Source organism: Amblyomma maculatum, chromosome 2, assembly GCF_055883805.1.
Source record: "Amblyomma maculatum isolate TAMU_Amacu chromosome 2, ASM5588380v1, whole genome shotgun sequence".
NCBI lineage: Eukaryota > Metazoa > Arthropoda > Arachnida > Ixodida > Ixodidae > Amblyomma > Amblyomma maculatum.
Window position 1 is genome coordinate 29,172,295 of NC_139345.1, and position 25,264 is coordinate 29,197,558.

General features: G+C 43.7%; 1 protein-coding gene across 1 annotated transcript in view; it reads right to left on the reverse strand.

Annotated features, from left to right (window-relative positions):
• Positions 1-1,256: 1,256 nt before the first annotated feature.
• pbl (epithelial cell transforming 2 pebble) overlaps positions 1,257-25,264 on the reverse strand; it is a 46,169-nt gene continuing 22,161 nt past the window's right edge. Inside the window, exons 10-18 of the mRNA XM_084593633.1 lie at positions 24,238-24,463; positions 23,615-24,157; positions 19,922-20,003; positions 17,255-17,333; positions 16,889-17,165; positions 14,912-15,060; positions 13,490-13,572; positions 10,066-10,234; positions 1,257-1,466 (exon numbers count right to left, since the gene is read on the reverse strand). Of these exons, the coding sequence (XP_084449759.1) occupies positions 1,377-1,466; positions 10,066-10,234; positions 13,490-13,572; positions 14,912-15,060; positions 16,889-17,165; positions 17,255-17,333; positions 19,922-20,003; positions 23,615-24,157; positions 24,238-24,463 (1,698 nt within the window). The 3' untranslated portion in view covers positions 1,257-1,376. The remainder of the gene's footprint in view (positions 1,467-10,065; positions 10,235-13,489; positions 13,573-14,911; positions 15,061-16,888; positions 17,166-17,254; positions 17,334-19,921; positions 20,004-23,614; positions 24,158-24,237; positions 24,464-25,264) is intronic.

A 25,264-nucleotide genomic window follows, 5' to 3' on the forward strand; every position in this document is an offset into this window, starting at 1 on the left:
TGGCAATGTAGTCATGTGCCGCTAGCTGTTACGGCCCTCGCATCTAGCATATGTCATTCCCTTCCGCACATTAACCTTACTTTCCCGAAGAGAGCCTCAAGGGGTCGCTATATAGGGCTTGAAATGTGTCTTCAGTGAGAGTGTCCTTCTTTAATGCTTTAGAAGTTTCTTGCATACTTTCGATATAACAGGTGAACTCATTTGTAAGTCACTGCATCGAGTATCACCATCATTTATTGGCCTCTTTTTACCACTTCGAGCACAAGTAGTGTCATGAATATGAAACCATCTTTTATTGCTTTCATAACAAGCTTAATATGTAAAAATTTCATTCAAACAATGTTTATTTGCAAAATTAAAATAATGTTTATAATACCACACATTGGCTAATATATGAATTGTAATAACATTTAAAACTCAACCCTACAACGTTTACTTTGACTGTTATACTAATACTTTATATCATGCAAGCATTTTGCAATTTACATTACATTTTTATGAAAATATTTTCATCTTCGGTGCTACATGAATGGTTTAGCATCTAGCGCTGAAAGACAGTTTTGCTGTTGCAGACGAGTTGCTGTCATGTTAGCCTTGAAGAAGCTTCGATGTGATCACTACTCATTAAGTTTTCTTTTTGTTCCTATTCTTGTACAGGCTTGGGGAAAATTCGGATTAAAATGGACAAAAGTAGCTACCGTGCCGCAATGTATGCCATGCTTGTCGAACGTTTGCCGAACGACAGTGTTTTTTATATCCGTTCACGTGTGGTATGTTGACGACATGCCGCTGCAGCATCTACCTTCTGTGCTCTTTAATTTCGGGGCTGCACTCACCACGAAACTCGCAAGCGACAGCGCGAAACCAGGCAAAAGCCACCCGCCGCCGCTGAAGCAGACGCGGAGCGGACAGTGAGCAGGTCGCGCCCCTTGCGGTGGCGGAGAGCGCAACTCAAGGAGAAAAGTTTCCATTGTTCCCGCGGCGATTGAGAAGGCCGTAAGAAAGAGCGCGCGCTCTCCCTCGAGACCCGCCCTGGTATAGCCAAACACACTTCGCCTGACGGCCGCAAGAGGGCTATGCTACCAGAAAAAGGTCCACTGTTCACTCTGCTCTGGAGTCTGCACCACCTCGCACCCACACTTCCCAGCCCACCATCGACGACAGCAAAATCACCACCAATGCATGCATGCCATCCACAGAGCGCGTTAGACTAACAAAACTTTTCTATGTGCATATTCAGACATGCAAGATATGAGTTGGTGGCAATCGGTGTTTTATTAAGTAATTCAACGACCCGTGCCGCAGTTGGTAAGTGTCCGGAAATCGACAACTGTAAAAGCAGTAAAATAAATAAAAACACTGCCACAAGGAATGCATCACACGCATTTAGATGCGGATGGTCCATAGGAGTGGCTCTTGACTGAGGTGGTGCGCTGGGGACTACTGCACGGGGAGTCTGCCTGGACCTGCAATGGAGGCCGCATGCACCAAGACGCATTCAACCAATGTGCACCCTTCTGCTGCCCTCTAAGGTAACAGGTGTCATGACAGTGATGAACTTTTGCCTCAGGAACATACCGAAACTATGTGTGCCGGCAGTCACTTCCTTTGCCTGAGCTTCGAAACACAGCTTTGAAGTGAACATTGCCGCAGCGGCTATCGTTTCTGAAAATTACCAAAATTGTCGAGCTGCCTGTGAAATATTTGGCAAACCTCTGGAAGTGTGTGTAGCGTCCTCTAAACTTCGTTATGCTTGCCTGATAATCAACTTATAACTTGGCTTTGAAATGAAAACTTTTTTTGTGTCAATGCCTGCAAAGAACTCGAATTATATAAATACCGAATGTACCACTGATCGCCCCTGTGACAGTAAATGCAGTTAAAATTTAAAACATGAGACACTGCCTTTATTCACCATGACACTTTGTAATTTATTTCAAACTAACAATATAAAATTCCCGTGCAGTCGGACTTGCTTTTCGTGCCCAGAGCAACTGTTTGACCAGTTGAGAGTAATACATGGCTTGACCATGATGCTATCAGATGCAGTGCATGCAGTGTTCAGCAGCCACACACCAGAGGCATGCGAGATAAAACTGCATGTGTGACTCATACATGCAAATTCACCCATGAGTCTCGCCTGTGAGCAACAAGCGTTGTGCTGCAAGTACCCGGGCCTAATTTCCAATAACTGTTCATGAAGAGAAGATATTGATAGTGTCTTGGCTAACAATGCTTTTCAAAAACAGTTCTTTCTAACGCACTTATCCAGTTCACTACCAACAAAACACTCTTCCTTGCTTTTAACACTGCTGTCAGCATAGCCTTAGAATGTGCCAAATAATGGGCCCCTATGCAAAGAAATACTCACAGATGATAGAGGTATAAAAAAATGCAGAGAGACTTATCTAATTTATATGGACACGTCTATTACTGACCTTCTCAGAAAGAATGGCTTACTGTACTTTCACAAGTTGCCAATAATTACATAGTTATTCTAGTGGTTATGCTACATGCATGTGAATCTTTTAGTAAAGCCTTAATTAACTAGATATCCTTGTTTTATTTGAAATATCAAAAAATAAAACAAACTGATCAACTTATTTGGTCATCTAAGCTAGTTTGCACAAATGGTTTCAAGATGTGCTTGCACGCATGTCATCACTAGTATTCTAATGCTGTAAGAATGATGGAGTATAATGTAGCTCTGCTGCTGAAGCCATGACTTTTTTTTTTTTTTTTATATATCTGTCTTATGCTATTGTGCTTGCTCAGCGGCCACACTTCGCACTACTGCTACAAAATCAAATTTCTTGCTTCACAGGTACTTTCCAGACAACTTGTAATCCTTCCCTAATTACCCAACAAACCAGCAAAAAACTTGGTGTGTGCTACATTTCACGGTGTTATTAGAAACAACAAACATAATTGATATTTCAGCTATATGAATGATATCAGTTCCAATGTTTCTCTAATTTATACTTGTTCACAACAGATCACAACTTTTTCAAACAACTTTTTCTTACAACAGTAACTGAACAAGATTTCAGTGTGGTGCAGTAACTGAGAAAAAAGGTACAGATATTGTTAAAAAAAGAAAAGAAAGTTCACGTGTGCAGGTAAAAATCTACTAAAGGCACCTCAATATGCATGTTCCTGGGTTCATATGCAATAGGTCATATCTGTAATAGTAACACGCATCACTTTTGCTCTGAAATTAAAAATTATATATACGAATGCAATATTCAGTACATGACAGTCTGACATCGGCCCTTAATACTAGACTGCTTTCAGTCAACAGCGCACTAGTTTTGTTTTCAGACTGTACAAGCCATTTTGATGTTGCCAGGGGTGGAAGCAGGCTCAAGCATTTTGGAGCAGTAATAAAGCCATTTTGGAGAAGCTTTGGAGCAACAAAAACAAGTTCGGGAGCATTCAAATTATGTTTTGGAGCATATTTCCAAGGTCAAATGCTTACATTATATAACATTTTCTCTTCCTAACATACATATATTATGTTGAGGCATGAAAAGGAAAGAAAAATAAAGAGCCTCTGCCCGTGCCACTTAGTATAACGGGCTTAACATACAAAAAAATTAATTTTATTACAACATTCAATGATGTGACGACTATGCACATGTCTCTGACAAGACAAAACACAGAAAAAATATGTATGCAGGCTGAAAATAACACAAATGGCCTGCGAAACAATTTGGAACAGACTAGCAATAAGTAGAATGCTTGCTTCTGCACTTCGTAAATTAACATTCAGATTGACTGAAATGTTTAGACTGCTTTAACTTGATAAATTCAAAGGGGATATGAATGATATCAGTTCCAATGTTTCTCTAATTTATACTTGTTCACAACAGATCACCCAGTGCAAGACGAATTATACCTAAACCACCGGTGTGCTACCATTGCTCTGTTTATTGCGGCTCCTATAGCCAGTACGCACAACTTTGATGCGCTCATGAACCGCCGTTAGTCTGGATCTCACATCAATGAGCAGCAAATTTCTGCTCTTTATCTTATGCATATCCTTTTTGATCCTATGCCTCTGCTGACAGATTTGTGAGCACTGGTCAGTAGTGCCTTCAGCGAGGTCAGGAGACACTGAAGGGCAGCCTTTTCCTCCTTCAGGTTCTTTACTTCACTGCCTTCTGCCTGTGGTGCCCCATGTCTTGTTTGAGCAACGCTCAAGCTTTCTTTTTCAATACATTGGCAAAATAGGCCTTGTATGGCTTTTCAACACTCTTGAGAATATTTCTAGCGATTGGAATCTTCGTGGCATCATCTCTATAATGCTTCCATGCATTTGCCTGACATGTGCTTGACACGCTTGTTATTAACAAAGAGGCTCAGTGATGAAGTACCTGCTTGTTTTCACAGCAGAATCATTAGAACAACTTGTGCAGTACTTTGTAGTCGTACAAGGTTCTTAACAGCTCATGGTAGTTTGCAGTGTCCACTTCCCTCACTTCTCTCACCACAGGCAATTCAAAAGCATATAGAAGGTGTTATATCAAGTGGACAGATCATTTTTTTGCCATTAATTCCCTCCAACTGCTTGTGGCTCATCTTAACTTTACTTGCAAAAAAACATTTTGCTCCATTCTTTTCTGGAGTATAAAAATGTTTATTTGTATGAAGCTCAGTGCAAGATGCATTATACCTAAACCACCGGTGTGCTACCATTGCTCTGTTTATGGCGGCTCCTATAGCCAGTACGCACAACTCACGACATGCAGCCGCCTTACTGTACTTCTCAAAGTTGCCTAAATGATTTACGTAAGATTGCATTTTTGTAGGCAGTACAATTGCCCACTGTGTTGCAACAGCGCTCTTTCTGCTAAATTTGATGTCAATAGTCTTAGGCAGCTGATTTGGAGCAGAAAAGGCAGTTTGGAGCACAATGGAGCAAATGGAGCAGCGCTTCTAACCCTGAACTGTTGTGTGCAAATAATCATTGTTGGGACCCACATCAACAGAATCAGAACATGCATAATTGTACAAGAAAGGTACTTTCAGGTACTTATAAGTAAAATAAAGAAATGGCACAGCAGGTTACGGGAAAGTATATGTCACAGAACTAATATATAATGCACCCTCTACACCAGAATTGGTGGTATAATGAGCATTTGAGAACCATGAATAAGCCACCTGAAACTTTTGTTCTGAATAGAGTTCTGAAGTGGTGCAACCATCAGTGAAATGCAGCAGCCAACCCCCATCCCAAGTAACTACAGAAGTTGGCTTTTAGTGTGGTTTAAAGCCAAGTGGAAAAAAAAAAAAAAAAAAAGAAGAAGAAGAAGAAAAAGAAACAAACCAGCCCTCAGTCTTTTTCTTGCACCACACACAGATGTGAGCTGTCCCTTTCTTTTGACACACTGTCTAAAAACGGGGAAGCTTCCTGTGGTCGTGATGCATAACAGTGCATGTGTATGCCATGATTAGCTGTTGACTGGCAGACACATCACACCAAGTTTTGGTACGGCCCACTGTTGAGCGAATCCTTCCATCTCCATCCTCTCTTCCTTTAGAAGAGTCCAAGAAAAACGAATGTCAGCAACATCAGAGGTGTTTGTAAATATGGTCAAGAAAAAGAAACAATGAAGTTGCATGAGCACTTCTAAAAGTAATGTCCTTTTCTAGAAGAAAAAAATATAAAAGCAATTCTTTGAGAGCAAATTAAACACTACTTGAAAATTTAGTCCTTGCCCTTGGGTTGTTTATTTGGCTCTTCATTGCCACACTGCGTGGGCATGTGTGTACTTCTACTTCTTATGATAGAATGATGGCTCGAGGTAGTGTGGTGTCTGTAAAGACTGTGTGTGGCACTTCTCAAATCATGTCAGAAAAGGCTGTCTGCACAACAGTGTGGCGATTCGTCATTCTCCTCACCACCCCATACGCCGACCCCTCCTCATCCCTCCCTCACTCTGTTGTGTGCTTGTAGCCAGCTGCCACCCTTTGCCTCCTGGCCTACTTTCGCCAGAGCGACTGCGGAAAGGGCAAGAGGTGACAGGCATTGGTGTAGCCCGGAGGGCGCTTTCTTTTTCCCCGTCCCGTCTCGTCTCCATGCGCAGCATTGGTGGCGACATAGTAGCAGAGAAGGGAGGCGGTGGATTAATGGCAGGGCAAGCGGAGGCTGCTACCGAGGAAGTGGATACATTGGGAGATCCCACTAAACAGCTTTACCCACTGGGTAATCTTCAGAGTTATTTTTCACGGCCACGGACGTGGCTCCAGCTAGCATTGTGGTGTTTGGCTCCGAGAACAGGGCCCGAACCCCGTTTGTTTGAAAGCAAAGTACGTTTTTTGCTCAGTGAACATATATTTTCATGGCAAACTCATAATGCCAGTGATTAAAGAAATCTTGACTTTATTTTCGGTGCATCTAGTGCCTTGTCAAGTTATTTTACATGTTGCATTAAATTCAGTTGTCCACAAGACTAAATCACCGGCTACATTTTGTTCGCATGCACAGAATATAAAATGGCAAAATGTCAGCGCAAATCCTAGCCAGATGCTTTGTTTGCAAAACTGAGCTACAGGTAAACAGCAAAGCAGTGCATCATCACATATTTTTTGTGGCATACCCATGGGTGGAATCTAGACACTGCTAACGTTTTGTGAAGTGAAAGCTGCTACTAGTACATTATTTGTATGCATGACACAGGACGACTATAATGCAAGACAGCATAACCCACCCACAAGAGGAAAAATGTGCTCAATAACAAACCCTAAAAATGCACCCTTCCAGTAGGAGCATGAAAGTGGTTCTTCAAGGGAGGCTTGCATACTTACCACGCATGTGTGCAGTTGTGTCGCTGAACAGCGCAGTGTAACACAATGTTTATTTGCAGCACAAACACAGGCAACACTATACAGGTCACACAAACAACAGCTGTAGTAGCACACTTAGTTTGTTACAAAACACAGCTGCAATATTAGTAACACGGTACGGTACAGGAATAAGGGTTATTCAAGTATATATATACAAAAATGAGTTGCAGACATAGTCTGGCAGGCAATCACACAGATCACACACATACACAGGATGAAGTAAACATCTGCCCTTCAACAAAAATGAAGCATGTGAAAAATTTTAGTCGACACATTTACAGCAATGAAAACGGCCAGGTGCACATATTCTCTCCTGGTCTCACACGTTGGTAGTGAAAAGAAAAAGAAAAAAGAAAAAATCTAGGACAAAAGCATGCTCTGTGGCAGCAGAGTAACATGTCATTATATTATATGTTCCCTTGCCAGCTGCCAAGTTGTAAATGCAGTGCAAGGGCAAAAACACAAACGACAGACATGATAGCTTTGCACTGCATTCACCAGCTGTGTTGCACAAATAAGGCTAATTAGCCTAGTTTTGTGCTACATTTCATAACTAGTTGCTCACAAGCTGCAGTCAGAATGCCTGACTTACCGCATATGCACTCTTTATAACCTTTGGGCAACAGCACGACAAAAAGATGTCAGGAAGCGTGTGCAAATACAGAGAGCAGAAAGTGAAAACTTGTGACAGCAAAGCAGGCTGAAAGGTAAAGGTGATCGTAGAGACCTGCATTACAGTGCGCGTGCAAGGCCTTAGTGACACCTGCATTTGTTTTTGGTTAAAATGGAGCAGTATGACACACCCTTCAGTGCCCACAGCCTCTCTATACTTGATGCTAGGCTGACCATTGATGCAGAGAGACCACGGAGCAACAGAAACCAAGTGCGAATCTTTTCTGTATGTTAGGTCACAATGCAGTCAGTTGCTGATGAAATGTAACCTGTTTGACTCCACAACTACTGCACAAGACAGTACACTACCTCCACAACACATGCTACAGAGCACAATACAGTAGATTAGCTGTAATAAAAGCAGCTTTGTGCACGGTAGTGATACAAGCTACTGTGGTTCAGCCCAGTGTGCACTGTAGGCAAAGCTCGATGCAATATGAGACATCAGTGGTCCTAGCAAGCCTGGTAGCAACCATCAAAGAGCACGGTGATTTTCAAATTTGGCTCTGCTGTCCTTGTTATCAAGGATGGCATCCCAAACAGGAGCTATGCTTCTGCACATTGGGTTTTCCGGCTTTTTGTCTTCTGCAGTTGAATAGTTGCCACTTTGCAAACTTTGCACACTGAGCTATAGCTTTCCTTCACTAGCTGCTACAGCAGACCAAAACAATCTCTTAGGATGACAACATAATGCACGTTGTTAAGTTATCCCAAGCGATCAGCCAATTTATTTTCTTTTTGCTCTTCCCTTTTTGTGCTGCTAAAGTACAACTGGCTACACATTTCTTCCCTCAACAGCTGTGGCTTGCCTGTGACGTGGGAAAACTTGTAAAGAATGCGTGCATTGCAATGCAATTTTTTACATGTACTTAATGGCTCAGCACAGCGAAAAATTTCCCTCATAGTGTAAAATAAATTTGTTACAAATGCTTCCTCACCATCTGTGTCACACTATTAAACGCAATCCCACATCCAATGCATGCTGACCCAAACTTTCACCCAGGAAGTACAACACTGCCCTGCAGTGCAGGTGCACCATTCAGGCCAGTGCCACAACGTGACTTTGCCAAAGCATCAGAATCCCAAGCCAGTCTCGTCTTGCAAGGCAGGTGTTTAGGTATCAAACCTTATTCAATCACACGGGGTTGGTTAGTTTGAAAAATTTGACTTTTTCAAGTGACGAACGTCACACCTACCCCTGTGCCTACATCCAATGCGCACAACTTGGATTAGGTGGAAGTTTTACAAGACCACTAGCCATGCCGGTGACAACCGTATTTGCCCTATTTCGAAAGACGCATGCAAAATTCCACAAGTGGGCTTTCCTGGCTATCATGGTTGACCAAGTAAAGATGGAAGAGCTCAGACGATGAGAATTGCAAAATTACCAGGCTGAGTGCCTTGGACACGGACGTTTAGTATTAAACACACCATGGAAGGATTAAAATGACTTTTGCACGTTTGCATTGTTGATGTTTGGAGCATGTGGTTAGCCATCTAAAATCATGTATCAAAGCCCACTTGTAGAATCTCTCATAATGCCCAAGCTTAGCAGTGCCCGAATGAACAATTAAACATCTTTCTACTGCTTTCCTTGATTTTTTGGACATTTTGACCAAGTACAGTGCGTTTTCCATGGTTGGGCTTGTGAAAGTCCGCGCGGCATTCTATTGCTACTGAATATTAGGAAATTCCCGAGCATAAATTTCTTGAATCAAATATGAACCAAATAACAAGCATACTCGATTATTACTCAAAATCTAGAGCATTTACGCACTCCTACTAGGAGGACTGCATTGAGACAAGCTGCAAATAAAGAGCAGATGTAATCAAATTCTATCAGGAATAACATAAATGCCTGCAGAAAAGTACAATGAACTTATGTAAAGGAAGAAATGCTCCAGCATTGAATAAATATTATATTGTAAAACGACTGCTTCATTCTGTCAAGACGAAATTATGATCCACCCAAGAAAGGACTATTAAGTTCATCTGGCCTGTTTAAAACATGTTACAAAGTAGCCTTTAAGCCCTATGTGCCAAGATGCCGAGTCTGTCATATTAAACAGCTCTGGATGGTAATGCTACCATGTATCTAACGAGTTAGTTTCCTGGCCACGTTGAGCATTAAGCATTTGGGAAGTTATTGTAGAGCTGCCTGGCAAAGCAAGCTGTTCACATTACAGAGGTGCATTTTTTTTTATCGCTGAAGGGTACAGTTTGGTAAGAATTCATATGTGTCGGCAGAGGTCGTGAATAATATCCAGTGAAGCCCGACTGCATGTATGAAGTAATGATTCTGGTATAAATGCTCAGCATATGTTGCAAGTCAGCTATGCATGAGGAACGAGGGCAGGCTAGGCCAGCAGAGCCTGTCTGAAATTATGTGGCTTGACAAAGGCATCGAATGGCTCCAGGCCCAGCACAGAAAAGCTTGAACAAAGGCAGCTCAAGGGGCTAGCTGATCAGGCGTGGCACCAGGAAGGTGCCATCCTCCCGAGGGGCAGCAGGGGGCTGCGCTGCGGTAGCTGTGATGTTACTCACATTGAGGTTTGAACTGGACCTCATGCCATGCAGTGGGGACTGGTTGGTCATGCTCCTGAGTGGGCTGATGAAGGTGGACATTGCACGGCTCAGCCTGTGCTTGGGTGTGGCCACCCGCCGTGTGATGGAGAGAGCACGTGACAGCTTCTCCCCCTTCTTGGCTGCATACCTGCGGACAGCACAACCACTGCTCTGCATTCGTTCACTTTAATACACTGAATTGACCCAGGCAGGAGTAAAAAAAAATTTAAGACAAATTACACGTCGAGAAGATGACAGCCTGAAGTCCTCCTCCTCCATCATTGCTGTTTACTAATACTCAGCCTTTAGTGACATACTGTCGCCGACAGACTTTTCGGACGCCCGATTTTCCGGACCTGCTCGACTACTCGAGCTCTGCCACTGCACTGTCACCAAAATTTCGGAAGTTTGAAACTTTTCTCGTTGGCCCCTCTCCACGGTTCCGTCAAGCGGCGGCGACAAAGCTCCACGGCATCGCCCCATGGAGGACAGGCCAGTACGTGCAAGCGTGCTTCTATCAAGTGATCATATGTCTCGGCTTGCGTGTAGCTGTGAGCGAAAAAGACAGCAGCGGCTGCAAGCAGAGTCGCGGCAGCATGAATCCGCTTGCAGGCAGCGATGCGCGAGCATAGAAAAAAAATATATATTGCGCACTTGTCTATGCCCTGAAAAGCACCCGCTGCCAACTGACACACAGGTTTTACTTCATTTTGCAATGCACGGGCCGTCCCAAGTAAACACGACCTCGGAGAGAACACGCAAGACAGCGTCACTTTCTTTTTGAAACCAATGCATGCATCACACGACTTCCACCGCTCCTGTGGAGACTACCACCATCACCACCCCCCTTTGTTTTTTTCAAGCGGGAGAAAAAAGGCGCTGACGTAGAGTCATGCGGGAGCAGTGAGGTTCTGCCCGAACTGGTTTACCGTGTCGCGTGCCTCTTTCCATTTTAACATCGCACCGCTCCGACCGTTACGCGTTTTTATCCGTTACTGCCACCGCGCCTGGGAGGAGACTGGCTGCGAGAGTGAGGAGGTTGACACAGAAACAGACTGACCAGTTTTTCAAGCCGCTCGGTAAATAAAGTGATGTAAAGTGTGAAATTGGTCTTTCGAACTGCCTGGTTTTTTGGACACTATTTCAATCCCTTGAAGGTCCAAAAAATAGGTTAGCGACTGTGGTCGCCTTTCTCCACTTGTGGGGATTTTCCACTACAGTAGACACGCACGGCACTAATTGTGGCTCATACCCAAATGACTCCCATTGTGGACCTTCATTCGTGTACGTGCGCTTTGTTACCCACTTCATTACTATCTTTTAATTTGTGAATCTAATATTTCATACATACTCACTAGCGTAGTCATCTGATACCCTATTATGTGAAGGACCACCTGACATAGATATAAATCCCCTTTTAAGCAAGCTGTACGAAAGTGCCAGCGTGGCCTAGGAACAGCATGTCTAACTTGCAATCCAAGCATCCTGGAAGATGGCATTCCGATGTCACCCTCTTATATCAGAGGAGAAGCCTGAGGTGGCAGCGTTTGCCGAATTGGCCGTGTAACCTCAGCTCGCTCTTGAGCTGTTGTAAACTCTCACTCTGCATACCTGCGGCTTTATTTCCATTCGCTGGGGTGCGGCAACCTATGCTGGGGTTTCACCAACAAGGAGAGCTCAGTCACATTACATGGCTTGTGCAGAGCTTTAGCAAGTGTGAAACTCTTTCAGCAACCCTGAGTAGGGTTCGAGCACCTAACATTCAACAAACAGCTTCTACAGCAGATTTTCAATTTTTGACAGCTGAAACGTGCCAGCAAAAAAAAGAAGAAGAGGAAGAAGAAGAAGAAAGGATAACATAAAAGCTGTAAGTTGCACTCCAAACAGAGGAAAGCTGAGCTGAACACGAATATATTTATCAATTTAGCAGTGTTACCATAGGAATGGCACGCATAACATATTAGTTCCTTCATAATTCGGCTTTACTGCCTTTCGTTTGTGCAGTTGGGAGAATGGGCACGTCAGACTTGCAACAACCGCCATGGAAACTTAGCGACCATTGTTTTTGAGCGGCACTCAAAAAGAAATCTGCGGACAATTTTCACAGCTTGTGGGGACCGCGCCAGCCACATTTGAAGGAAGCGCCTTTCCCGCGGCTACCAATGCGCCGCCCCTTTACCCTTTTCCTCTCCCCGCTCGTGCCAGAGTAACTGGTCCAGGCGCGGGGGCTATAAAGGGTAGTAGATGCCGTGGCCTCTCTCTTTTCCTCGCCGGCATAGTCTTCAGTGCAAGTGCTTCTGCTGCTGGCTCCCGACCACGACACCCCTGATCTCTGGACATATGAGGAACAAGCCCCTATGTTTACACGACCCACCTCGAGTCAGTTCATGTGCTCGTCAAGCAGAGGAATCGCCCAAAACCTAAGAACGGAGACATTTACAGCGTATTTTCTATTGTCTGAATTATTTTTAATACGGTGTTTCATTTTGATACTTCAAACGTTTTTTTTTTTTTACTTTTGTCACTTTTTTTCAGCAAGCTCTCAGAGTGGCATTTTTTTTTTCGTGCCATGTAAAAAGTTAAAACAAATTGTATGTATTTGATTGGCTAACTAAACAGTTGCATTTTAGTACATTTTACTATTAGCAGAATTTTTTTTTTCCAAGACCCCTTAGAGTCGCCCATTTTATTCCACATTAACACCCCCGTGACATCATGCTACCATGCGTCTATTCGATATTTTCAGCACTTAACTGACCATTTTGTTCAATGATTGCTCATCACAAGATATTCAAATTTCGTATATAATCCCACCCCTTATGTAATACCCCCATGGAGGACCTTTAAGGTAATAAACTGAACTTTACTGAGGTAAATAAAAAATTGATAATAGGTACATCATACTTGTAAAAGTAAGAAAAGAGGCATTCTTTTGAGAAGTTTCTTTTGAGATGCTGGAACTCTTCCCTTTCAATTAACTACAGGTTCCAGTGGGTTGATGTCTTGTCTTCTCTATAAGCCAGATCAGGGACTCAATTTTTTATTTCTTGAATTTTCCCTGTGAGCTGATGTGACCATGTGATGTCATTAATGTCTTGACTAACCATGCCGGGTATTTTCCATGACTTGGCGCTTGTGACGGTTTAGCCATGATAAGACTTCAAATGAGATTTCAATGTGACCAGTATATCTACCAAGAGCCAGCACACTCTGCCATGTCATGCGGTCTCTGATGCTTAGACACCCCGTCAACCAATCAACACTTGGCCACATCACATGGCCCTTTGACATCACTGCCTCGAGCTTAGAGACTAATAGGAAGTTTTATGACTAACTTAGCCAACCTTTCTGCATGATCAGGCTCCTAATGATATCCCACTAAAACAATGCAAAATACACTTGCTTCAGTGCTTTCGCCAAAGTCGTCTGGAGGGCACTAGGGTCCAAGCCCAGATCCCGTATGGACATCTTCTTCATGAAGGCAGTCTGAAAAACAAAAATATGGGCTATGCATGCAGTCTTAACATGTGCACAGTTTACTATATCAACACCAGAGCTATTTTTCCAAGTGACCTGCCATTCCATTACCCTTATTCCTGAGCAAATAAATGTTAAAAAGGAAGCTCTGGCTTTCCCTTGTCGAGCATAAAATAATCTTTCATGAGGATTATTTTATCATTTTGGCTGTAATCTATCTGCTTTCTAGGCAATGCATCAAGACCAAGCTTAACCAGTGAGCTTTCTTGCATCACACATTTGAAGAAGAGATATAATTAAATGCACAAATATATTTCTTGAACAAAAAAGTAACAGAGCACAGTAAATACTCAAAGCATGAAAAACTTGTTAACTAAAATAAACAAAACTGCCTCCTTTCTGGTTACCTGCACTTGGAAAGCCATTTGACATTGATTTTAACAAAGTGTTTTTCACTTTAAAGAAATTTCTTTTGAAATGTGAAACCCTCACTGTTGGTTATTATAGTTATTACACAATTGCATAAGGAGTATCACAATTACATATGACAAACTTTACACAAATGAAAGGAAGAGGAGGAAGAGGGGTAATCGATGGAACATACACTTGTCACTCTGCTAGCAGAAGGTGAAATAAACCAAGAATAAAAGGAAACCATGAAATGGGTGCACATGACTATGTCAAAGCACATGCTGCAAAACTCACAAAATCTTTGGTTACAAGAACAGTATGTCTGTCAACTGGTGCTACGTATACTTCATTCTGACTCCTGCACATAGTTACCACACACCAACTGGAAGCATGAAGATCAAAGATAAGTCAGGGGCTGCTTTGACAAAATGACTGACTTAGTTCCAACAGGTCTACGGTCTACTTTGCATTCCCTTGCTCACCAGGAGTGCAAAGTCCTACATTTTCACAGAGATTGGAAGATAAAATAGGTCCCTTAGGTATGCAGATGTAACATTCGTGAATTTTGCAAATGTTGAGTGACTGGTGTTCGAGAAAAAAAAAAGAAGATATGAGAGGCACTAATTTTTGGACACCCCTCCTAAAGTAAGGACCAGCAACTTCCTTTATAGCCTTTAAAACAGGCTTTCCACTTTGCTAGATGCTCTTTCGGTTGCCACAGAATGAGCGCAGTCTTGGATCTGCAACGCAGCAGAAGCACTCGAGACTGCAATAAGCAATGATGTGCTGTTTGCAGCTTCTCAGGCAGTTTTTACTGAGACTGCGACAGAGGCTTGACCCAGCGAGATCAAGTTACCTCAGCAGTGCACAGGCTAAGACAAAAACAGGAGCAAAAGGGGGCTCCATTGAATCGCCAACAACAAGAGCTGGAGCTTACGTGGTCCGGTGCACTGTAGACCTTGGCCATCTGCAGGCAGAGGGTGGAAAGGAAGTCTCGCCAGGGTGCCGAAGGCTCAGTCACGAATGTGTACAGGTTCTCACATGCTTCTGGCAACCGTAGTACTAAGCCAAATGCATCCTTCACATCTGCAAAAGGATGCAAAACATAGGCGGCAACTGCAGTGGCCGCTCCCCAGCCACACACCCTTATAAATAAGCTGTAGTATGAAGTGTGAAGATGAAAGCACTCATAAACCGAGTGCCTCCACATGCTCTTTTGCAGACAGGAAACACAAGACATGCTCAACTACCACCAGCAAAACTTAGTTTCCCTGGTCTGGTGGCTTGAGCCACACGAGGCCCGCACTCGGCTAGCTTGGCCTGGAAGGACGTGTAACTTCCCAACTTGTGTGCGACAGGCTGAATCGAATTTTAGCGCCGCTAAGGCATGAAAGAATGCTTAGAGGCAGCCAGCACCCTCTCCGTCTGCACTCACCGCATGTGGAGCAGCAAGGGTGTGAAAGGCAGGTGTGTCATGAAGGTAACGCAAGTCAGCTTATGTGATTACTGCCAAAAACAGTGGTCACCAGTGGCCACTCTTCGAGCAGCTAGGCCTAGCCATTAGCACACAGGGAAATTGGGATTAAAGGACCACCACACAGGTACCTCACCTCAAGTACTAAAGAAAGCAAAACTTATTCCTATTTACAAGAAGAATGACAGTAACTCCTATCGAACTATCATCATATTGCAGTGTTATCCTTCTTTAACAAAGTTATTGAAAAACACCTAAATTTAATACCTTGTCACTGTACCAGTTTGGCTTTGGAGAAGGTTTTTTCATCGATTTAGCTTCACATTCACTAAACAATAAAATTAAAATAGCTATTGATCCTAATCTGTTCTTTGATGCTCTGTTCATTGAACTCTCTAAAGCTTCCAACTTTATGAACCATAATATACTAGTCTAAGTTGAGTTCTACTGGCGTAGCTTGCCAGGCTATCTAATCTCTAATTACCTACTTAATAGAGAACAAATATAGTACAGTCAAACCCGGACATATCGAAAACCAAGGCGATCACAAGTTGTTCGATACATTGATAATTTAATGAACAGAAATTGGCTTTACACTTCTTACGATCGTGACAAATAATACCTTATTTACTCGCGTGATGAACCCGCTCGCATAATAAAACAACCCCCCCCTTTTTGCCCCCGAGAATTTGAAGAAAAAGAAAAGATGTTAGTCGTTAGCACGTACCTCCACTTCACGGCGTCATCGTAGTCCACGTGCATTCCTTGATAGTGCGCCAAGATTCTGTGCGGCGATTTACCTCTTTTTAGCTTCTATTGTGGGTGGGGGGGTGGCGAACTTAGCAGAATGCCAGCGCCCTTGGCAGGAGTGCCCGTAGCAGCTTTGGTAAATTTTTTTTTCTTTTACTGGACAAGCCGAGCAAGCTACTATGGGTACTCCTGGCAAAGGCGCTGGCACTGCTCTAAGTTCACCCCAAACCCCACCGCAGAAGCTAAGACATGCCACGGTGTTATCGCCACGCAGACTCTTGGCGTGCTGCCAAGGAATGTGCCGCAGACTGAGACGACGGCGTGAAATGGAGAGAGTGCTAATGACTCACTTTTTTTTTTAAATATAGAATTTGTTTGCAGCCAGTAAAATGGTGGTGGAAAGCAAGTCGTCATTTTGATGGTGGAGTGTTGGCACAGGTCAGACTGGCCATGCTTGTACCTACGTGAGCATAAGCAATTTTTATCGGCCAATAAATGTTCCAACATAGCAATGCATTGTAAAGGGTATGCGTGCTTTCTAGAACATGATTTCAAATTTCTGAATTTTTGCACAGTTATTGCTTAGCAAATGTTGCATTTTCCACCAAATGGAGTGAACTTTCGAGAGTTGAGCACCCATCCTCACATTAAGATGCCTACTAGCACTCTACTTTGTTGCTGAAGGCTAACCATTGTCGTCCACTGGCTCCAGCTCAATCACACGCTTGATGTCGTACAAGTAGACCATGTGAATGTGCTTGTAGGTTTTGGGCATGCCTGCACGGCCCAGTGTGGAAGCGGGACTGCGTGACGTCAGTGCGGTCTTCCCGCGGCGCCTGGACACTTCCAGGAGGTCCGAGAAGAGGAACAGCGTGAGGGCATCCCCTTTGCGGCTCAGGCCCCCTTCTCCAATTTCCACCACATCCAGGCTGGTCACAAAGAACCGGTGGCCAGAGAGAATGTTGGCCTGCATCCAAAGGCCAACAGGTTAAATGCCTCCTCGGAGTAAGAAGACTGTGTGTAGAAAATTGCGTTCCAGCAAGAGGGCAAACTTACGGGGCACTTCTCGATGTCATTGAAGATGTCAAACATGGCCACCTGGCTTTCAGTCTTGCGCTTGCCTTCATTGATGTGCCTGAGAAAAATAAAAAACGAGGAAAAGAAATAAACAGTATTCTTCTCATCAACCTGCACTATCTATGTGTAAGGCAAACAGCCTACCACCTCACTAGCTGGTACAGGGGTTATATAGAGCGACGAAAATTGTAGCTGCTCCATTGCTTAACAGAATATACCTAAACGTGGTTAAAAACAATCCGACACAGTCTTACAGGGGTTTTGTTTCCAATAATAGACATATTCCTGTCATGAGCACATGTTGTAAGTTGTTGGAACATGCCGCAGCATGTTATAAACAGTTTTTCACAATCCATAACATTTTGTTGGGTTTCAAACATGGCGTTAGGAAGGGCATGCCCACTGTCACAAAGCTCGTGTTGACAGTGCATAAATATTTGCGAGTGACTGATGCCGCAGGACCGACGGATGAGTTGTTCTTGGACTTTAGTACAGATGGCAAATTACTTTGTAAACTGAAACACATAGGTCTTCCGTCTAACATTATTCAGTGGATCAGTGCATTCATTACGGGCAGAGGCTGCTATGTTGAAATTAAAAACTGTGCTTTGGGTGTGCTTCCGGTTTGTTCAGGCATTCTCCAAGGTAGTGTATTGGGCCCTCGTTAGTACAGTCTAGCGTGATTTGAAGGTGATCACTTCAGGGCTAACCTACCCAAATTAAATGCTTGAACACAGTATATTTCGTGAAAATCCAACAACAAATGCATCTGCTCAACCAGCCGAATGATTTCTCTAGTTTGCATAGTCATGTTTGTTACCGACTAAATGATCATTACGCCAGGAAACATTTGTTGATAAGTTTCGTTGGAACGAAAGTGATAACCTTCAAATCGTGTTAGACTATACTTGATGGAGAGTGATCTAAGATTATTGTTCGCAGGCAATTGTTTTGTGTCTAAAAAAATATCAGCAGAAAGTGGTCATATAATTGTGCAGAAATCTCTTGCAGCAATTGAGACTCCTGTGTGCATTGGGGGATGTAGCTTAATAAGTTAATAAGGCAAAAACAGTACTCATGTGCACTACAAGTAAGAAATTACCTAGTGCTTTTAGTTACATATTAGTAAACGCTCACATTAAAGAAGTTGAGAAGCATAAGTATCTAGGTATTACGATAACTAACAAAATTACCTGGTCCATACATATTCTTGACAAAACTGTGCCAACTTAAAAAAGATTTAGGTCACTAAATGAAAACTGAAAGATGCAATTATCAGTACAAAGATCTCAGCCTCTAACACCTGTATAAGATCGAAGCTTGAACATGCCTCTGTGGTATGAGACCCGTATTTGTTAACCCTTTCACTGCAGAGTTTTCCTCGCACCGCTGCACACTTCCTGCAGTTTTTTTTTCGGATGTTAATTTCGCAAAAATTTCATGCTAATAAGGCACTTCAAAGCTCTGCAGGAAATGTAAACATTTTTATTCAGGATTGTTCTACAGAAATAAGTTGTACTCAATAAAGTTGTACTTCATACAAAGACCCACAACTAATTAACAAAATAATTATCTGCTAATTAGGATGTCCACGGACTTAAAAGAATTTCTTAATGAAGCTGTTTTCACCTGTCAAATAGCGGACGTACGTGGCATGCTGCCTTGCATAGCTGCTCTGCTGAGAAAAAAAACGAAGCGACGCAGGTGTAGATACATGTGCTCCATCTGTTTAAAATTTACCTTACAAGTTCTATCACGTTATGTGGCCTGCATGCTTGCATCATTTTTTTACATGAGTAGTTTTGGGGGAGACAGAATGTGAGTTGAAGAGCCATTACGAGTAGGATTGGCAAGGGGTGTGCATACGCGGCTGCTCAAGTTATCTCTGGTGTGGCAGTGAAAGGGTTAAGGATATCAAACTACTACAGCGCATTCAGAAAAAGGCTGTCACACCTTTCGCTGAGTGTTAACCTATCGTCTTTCTCATTCTGTTCCCCCACCTGCAGGCCTAGAATATGCACTGTATAGTGGTGGTGCAGGGCGCTTGACTGCTGTTCCCATGAACGCAGGATCGAATCCTGGCAGCGGCGGCCCCGCTTTTCGATGGCGGTAAAGGCACGGCGCCCGTGTGCTGTGCAGTGTCAGCGCACGTTATAAGGACTGTCCCCTTCCTTTGTCCCTAATCTGGCATCTTCTATTCTCTCTCTGCTTCTCTTTGTGAGCCCAAAAGTGCGCTTATGAATGGGGTCTGTTCAATGAGGGGTCGTTCTTTTGTCCTCCTACACTGCTATCAAGGATGTTATCTTACTGGAACACAGCAGAAAGTAAAGCACCCGTGTTCAAAGTTGTCTCACCTCTCACAGCTGGCAATTCTTCCAAAGTTGTGCCGCACATTTGCAGCGTTATCTCAAACCTGTGGCCACTATCAAATCTCTGATGTTCTAAACAACACGTGTGGAGCAAAGGCATGCGACTGCAGTTGTGAAAAGCGGCCCTCCCACACGTGCCACGCAGCAGCAAGCCTCCCCACATGTGCCCACGTGCCGAGAATACAGCACACCATCTTCTAGAAAGCAGGACAAAGAACTCCAGCGTACATGCTATAAACCACAAACCAAAAGACAGGGCCATGCAACACAAACTCACAGCATCACTTGGTTCAAGGCTGCAATGGCTTTTTCCAGTTCCTCAAAGTCCTTATTATTTTTGGGGGTGCGCTTCTGTATTTCTGCAAAAAATGAACATGGGGAATAACTGTAATGTACTAACCATGGGTGACTTCAACTATCAGCCATCACATTTTGGCGCATGAAACAGTTTTGTACACCACCCAAAAAAAAAGCTACATTTACAGTTCACTCGTTGCATGCAACAAGCGATGACAACTGAACTGAAGCTTAGAAAACCTTGTGGCATACATAAAATATTGTAGCTACAAAATAATGCCCTCATTCTAATAGCACTGCCTCGCAGCAAATGCACAGCCCTAGCAGTGAGTCAACAGTGGTCAGCAGCAGTCACCCCTTAACCAAAGCCTTGACATACTAACAATAAGAAAGGTTTATGAGCATGATAAGCCCCTTAGCATGTCCTGCTAGCAGCGGTGCTTTTCTCTATAACCAGCTTATAAGCATATAAGACCTCGTCTAGAAGAGTAACATTAGGGGGCATAGCTTAGTGAACAGAAAGGCACAACTCTCCAAGTGAGAATTGGCCTTCAAAACGGACATTCTTGACAAGATAATTTCCGCTTAAGAAGTTTCACTATGCAGATCAAGCATGAAGTTTATATTCTTGGTGTGCTTGGTATGGGACAATGTGATGCAATCATGCCAAAGGACATTACCAAAATCCCTGTAAGCATTTTAAACCTCCTCCAGAAATGCTCCTCTCCAAGACCAATGATGTTAAAAAGCAGAGCAGATTTTTAGCAGTGGATATGAGGTAGCAGCCGAAACGGGCATTGCTTCTTTGACGACTTGGGCCTCCTGTTTGAACTTCATTCCTTTACGCTCGGGAGATTCATCCAAGGCATCCACGAAGTCTACTAGATCCGTTAAAACTGCTTATATTAAGACAATGGGAAACGGAACAGCCTACACAGAATTGAAAGCAGATATCAGTGCGCTTTGCTGTGACCTCATTCTTTAGTTGCACCTGCCCATGCATGTCTGATCTTTTTATCCTGCATTATTAAGGCAGAAGAACTTTTGACTGCATGCTCCATATCCATGGTGTGGAATCATTGTTACACATATCACACAGTTGCAAGAAGTATCTGTATCTCATAAACCCCTTACAAAATTATCTTTGTGCTGAAGGATGACCAGATGCATTCAACTCAAATATGTTCATAGCTGATGGCATTTTTTTTTACGACTGCGCCATCGCCCACTGCTCACAGTGCATGGCCCAAATGCTGATCACGGCATTTGTCAATTTGGCGACGCATTGACACAATGAGCTGGTTAGATGTCACGAAGTAGTGCTTTTGCACTAAAAAGTTACAGCGCTCCTTCAATCATTGCACATCGATTTCACAGCACTGTGACCCACCTAGCGGCCTATTAACGCTATCTACGTTGCAGTGAAAACTGGCAACATTCGCTTAGCGCACTATAACTGCTTTACTGGCTTGAGCCTTTAATTTTTGGCAGCTTGTTAAAATTCCACACAACAAAAATATACAGTCCCAATGGGTTCACTGCATTTTCACTTTGTGCAATGTAGAAACAGCATTTCCACATTAAAGGCCAGTCCTCCAAAAAAATAGTGTAGGCACTGTCAATGTCAGCAAGTGAAAAATTCATGAGCATGGCTCTGGCAGGTGGCAGTTGGTGGCTGGCATGGCAGGGCATTGACTGCTCGTAGAGTTGTCTGACACCATGTGACCACATGACATGGCCAACCTGGCAGCAGCTGCGAACTTGGCCCTCTCCTTTCAAATGGGAGATCAGAGTCCAGCCTTCCCTAGCATTACTAGTCAGACACGCTACCTCTGGGTCATGCAAGCAAACTTGTACTACTTAGTTAAGCGGGCCTTATCGGGTAGCCTTTTACGTACGCTTGTACACAAAAAGTAGATGAGAGATATTAGAGGTACAAACCTAGAGACTAAAAGTTAGGTGACTAGCAAAATCTATGTATGCGAGCCAGGATCCTCAACAGCAGCCAGCAAAAGGAAGCCATTAATACTGTCGTGTCACACCCTTAAAGACGCAGCTTGTGTCTCTCAAAAGTTTAGACTAGAAGTAGAGATACGCTATAGTAAAACCTTGCTGTGAGTGTTGCAAAGAGCTATGGGATGAAAAATGGTAGGTGTAACATTAAGAGATATACGTAGCGTGCAGAGTGGGTCAGAGATGTAAATTGAGTTAATGGCATTCTAGTAGGAATCAAGAAAAAGAAATTGGCATGGGTAGGGCGAGTAGTGCGAAGAGAGGACAACCGATGGTCGAAAATGGTAATAAACTGGATGCCAAGGGAAGGAAAGCATAGCAGGCAGCAGCAGAAAGTCAGGTGGGTGGATAAGGTTAGGAAGTTCGCAGGGGTCAAGTGGATGCCGCTAGCATAGGACCGGGCTAATTGTAGGAATATGGGAGAGGACTTTGCCCTGCAGTTGTTATAGTCTCGGTGATGATGATGAAAACCTTGTTAATTTGACTTCTGTTCATTCATCCAACCAAGCACTCACGCAAGTCAATGGAGCCGGAAGATCGGCTATTCGGACAACCCACGGCTAGTATTAGTCGAGGTATGATATTCTCAAAATGAGACTTCAAATGCTTGTCCACAGGCATGGACTGCATCATATATTGTTTCCCGTGCCCCTCTGATGCATGTGCAGTGAAGGATATGTTAACAATCAACAGGCTGACAATGCATCCAGCAACATAGTTTTGTTTTGGAAGCTTTACTGCCAGCCCGTGGCAATGGCAGTTATCAGCTGCAGATCAGTTTTGACAAAGTCCACAGCTGCAGGCCATTTACAACTACAATGGTCGACCGTTTGTGTTCTGCTTTTCCAAGGCATCATGCTGCAGTGATGTCAATGTGTGCTTCCTTCACTTCCGTTTGTGCTGCATTTCTGTTCTCAGTGTGTTGAAACTTTGTGCTTGTCATGTGCAATTAATTTTTTGCACAATGAAGTCTCTTTGCAGGCGATGCCACATGCGAAAAAGCGCCATTGCATTGCATACTGAAAAACGGCACCAATGCCTTTGCCATTATGAAGCAATTCTGCCACCGAAATTCCCAATAGTGCGCATAAATTAAAGCGTTTCATGAAACGGCAAAAAATTATTGCTGTTGCAAAGTTTTCATCTTGACTATCCCAGGCTTTCACTAAATGAATTCTATTTTTACATGAGCGCTTCTGGCAGTATTAGAGGGGGCCATTCGAAAATTCAAATTCTGGTTATTTAAACTTTCTTTTTTCACTCCCTCAAAGTCTAAATTAACAAAGTTTTACTTACAGAACTGTATTAACAAGTCACTAGCTATTTCAGCACTGCAGCTGTCTGTAAAAAAAATAAATAATAAAAAATTGCACTGCCTACAGTGCTGGTAACTGCGATTGATCACTTTGATGAACTCGTCACTGCATAATTTTAATGATATATCTCCCTCATTGCATGATATTTAGGTTTCCTTCGTGCTAACACTGTCAAAGCAGCACCTATATTATGATGAAATCTCCAGTACACCAAAGAAAAATATGTGCAGAACTTGAAAACACATAAGTAGCACAGCACTCTGAAAGATGCCAAATCATTGCATGCTGTACCCAATTTACTGTGCAGTGAAGGGAGAATGGCAGCAAGAGAGAGGAGAAGTGACCTTTGAGCAGAAGAATCATGCTGCCCAGCCTCTGGATGGGGCGGATCATCAGCTCAGCCAGGGTTTGTCGTCCACACTCGGGCTTCGTCTGGCACCTCTTGAGGAAAGCATGGAACCGGGGCCGTTGCCGGTCACACATAGCCAACGTCTCCCGAACAGACTCAAAGTTGTTCACGAAGGGTGGGTAGGCCTTGGCAAAGGCCTCGCGATGGGCTAGCACAGCCTCACCTACGGACAGGTCCTCCGACCAGGACCGCACCATGGACTGCAACCGCAGCTGCAGGCTGCGGTGCACATCGTAGATGGGGGGCAGGTGCCCAAAGATGAGGCGCACCTCAGCAGAGTCCAGCAACGGCTCCCCCCGCATCACCTCATTGCTGGGGTCCTCCAGGGGATCTTTGAACAGTGTTAGAATGGTGTGCAGGATGGCCACATAGTTGGTCTCTGTTTGTAGCAGCTCCATGCAGACCTGCTGCCGCTTAGACATACGACTTAGGTCGGGAGGCTCCACATTTTCCTGGCCCTCGCCCACAGCATCTAGCACTGTGTGGAAACAGAGTTATGCACGCACTGTTGCAAGCCCTTTCTGCACAAACTGGCAAGGAAAGGATCTTGAATCTCACCCTGACTGCGCTTGTCAGGCGACAGGCTGATGTCAAGGATAGTGAGTGACTTGTTAGCAGAAACACGCCGCTTGTGCCGGGGGCTCTCGGGAGAGAATGGGTCGACCAGCACGCTCTGCTCGGCCTCCTGGGCCAGCTGCTGCGCCAAGCTTTCACGCAGCTTGCGCCGCTTGCTCTCTGTCTTGGGGGCCACATCCGAGGAGGGCCGCAATGGCGTCACAGGGCTCTGCACCATTACGCTCATTCGGTGACACGTGCTAACACAAATCCTTTATTATGACTGCATTTTTCTTTTTCCAGAAATGCTATATGCGCCAGGTATAAACTGGGTCTTGCACTATTTGTTCTGCTCCTTACCAAATGGTGCAACCTCTGTGAGCTGTTGCACTTAGCGCAAGTCAGACTGATGCTGTTTTCAGCTGCAGACACCATTACCATAGCAGTGGGCTCATGTCTCAGATAGCTCCTCCTGCGTTGCACCATTCATGCAACATACTGTCAATATGACATGCTTTGGTCATTTCATGTACTGCACAGCTCCCTTCTCAACAGCAGCAATGGCTGCATAGTGACAACCACACCTTGAATCCTTTCCTGCAAAATGAATTCTGCTTCTAAGGCATAAGATCAAACAGCTTTCTCTCAATTTCAAGAATGTGTAATGAAGGCAACTACTCATCGATTCAGTGTTCAAGGAGAAGAGGCATGTGCTGCCAAAGCTTACACAAAAGCTGGAAGGTTGGAATATTAAACCATGACCTCTAAAATCTGCGACGTACATAATGATGAGCGAATTCCACAAGCTCTAATGTAATGTAGAACCTACAGTACTGTTGACGACTACAGATGAGCGTTTTTTCACCTTAGATTCAGATCATAGAAATCAGAATGAAAAAATTGGTAAGGCTGCCGTCTGCTCAAAACAAGAAGAAAGATACCTGTCCATAATTGTGTCATGTTGTGTGTTACAACACATAGGCAACTAAGGCCACCAGAACCAAGGTTTAGTTTGGTTTGTGGGTTTTCA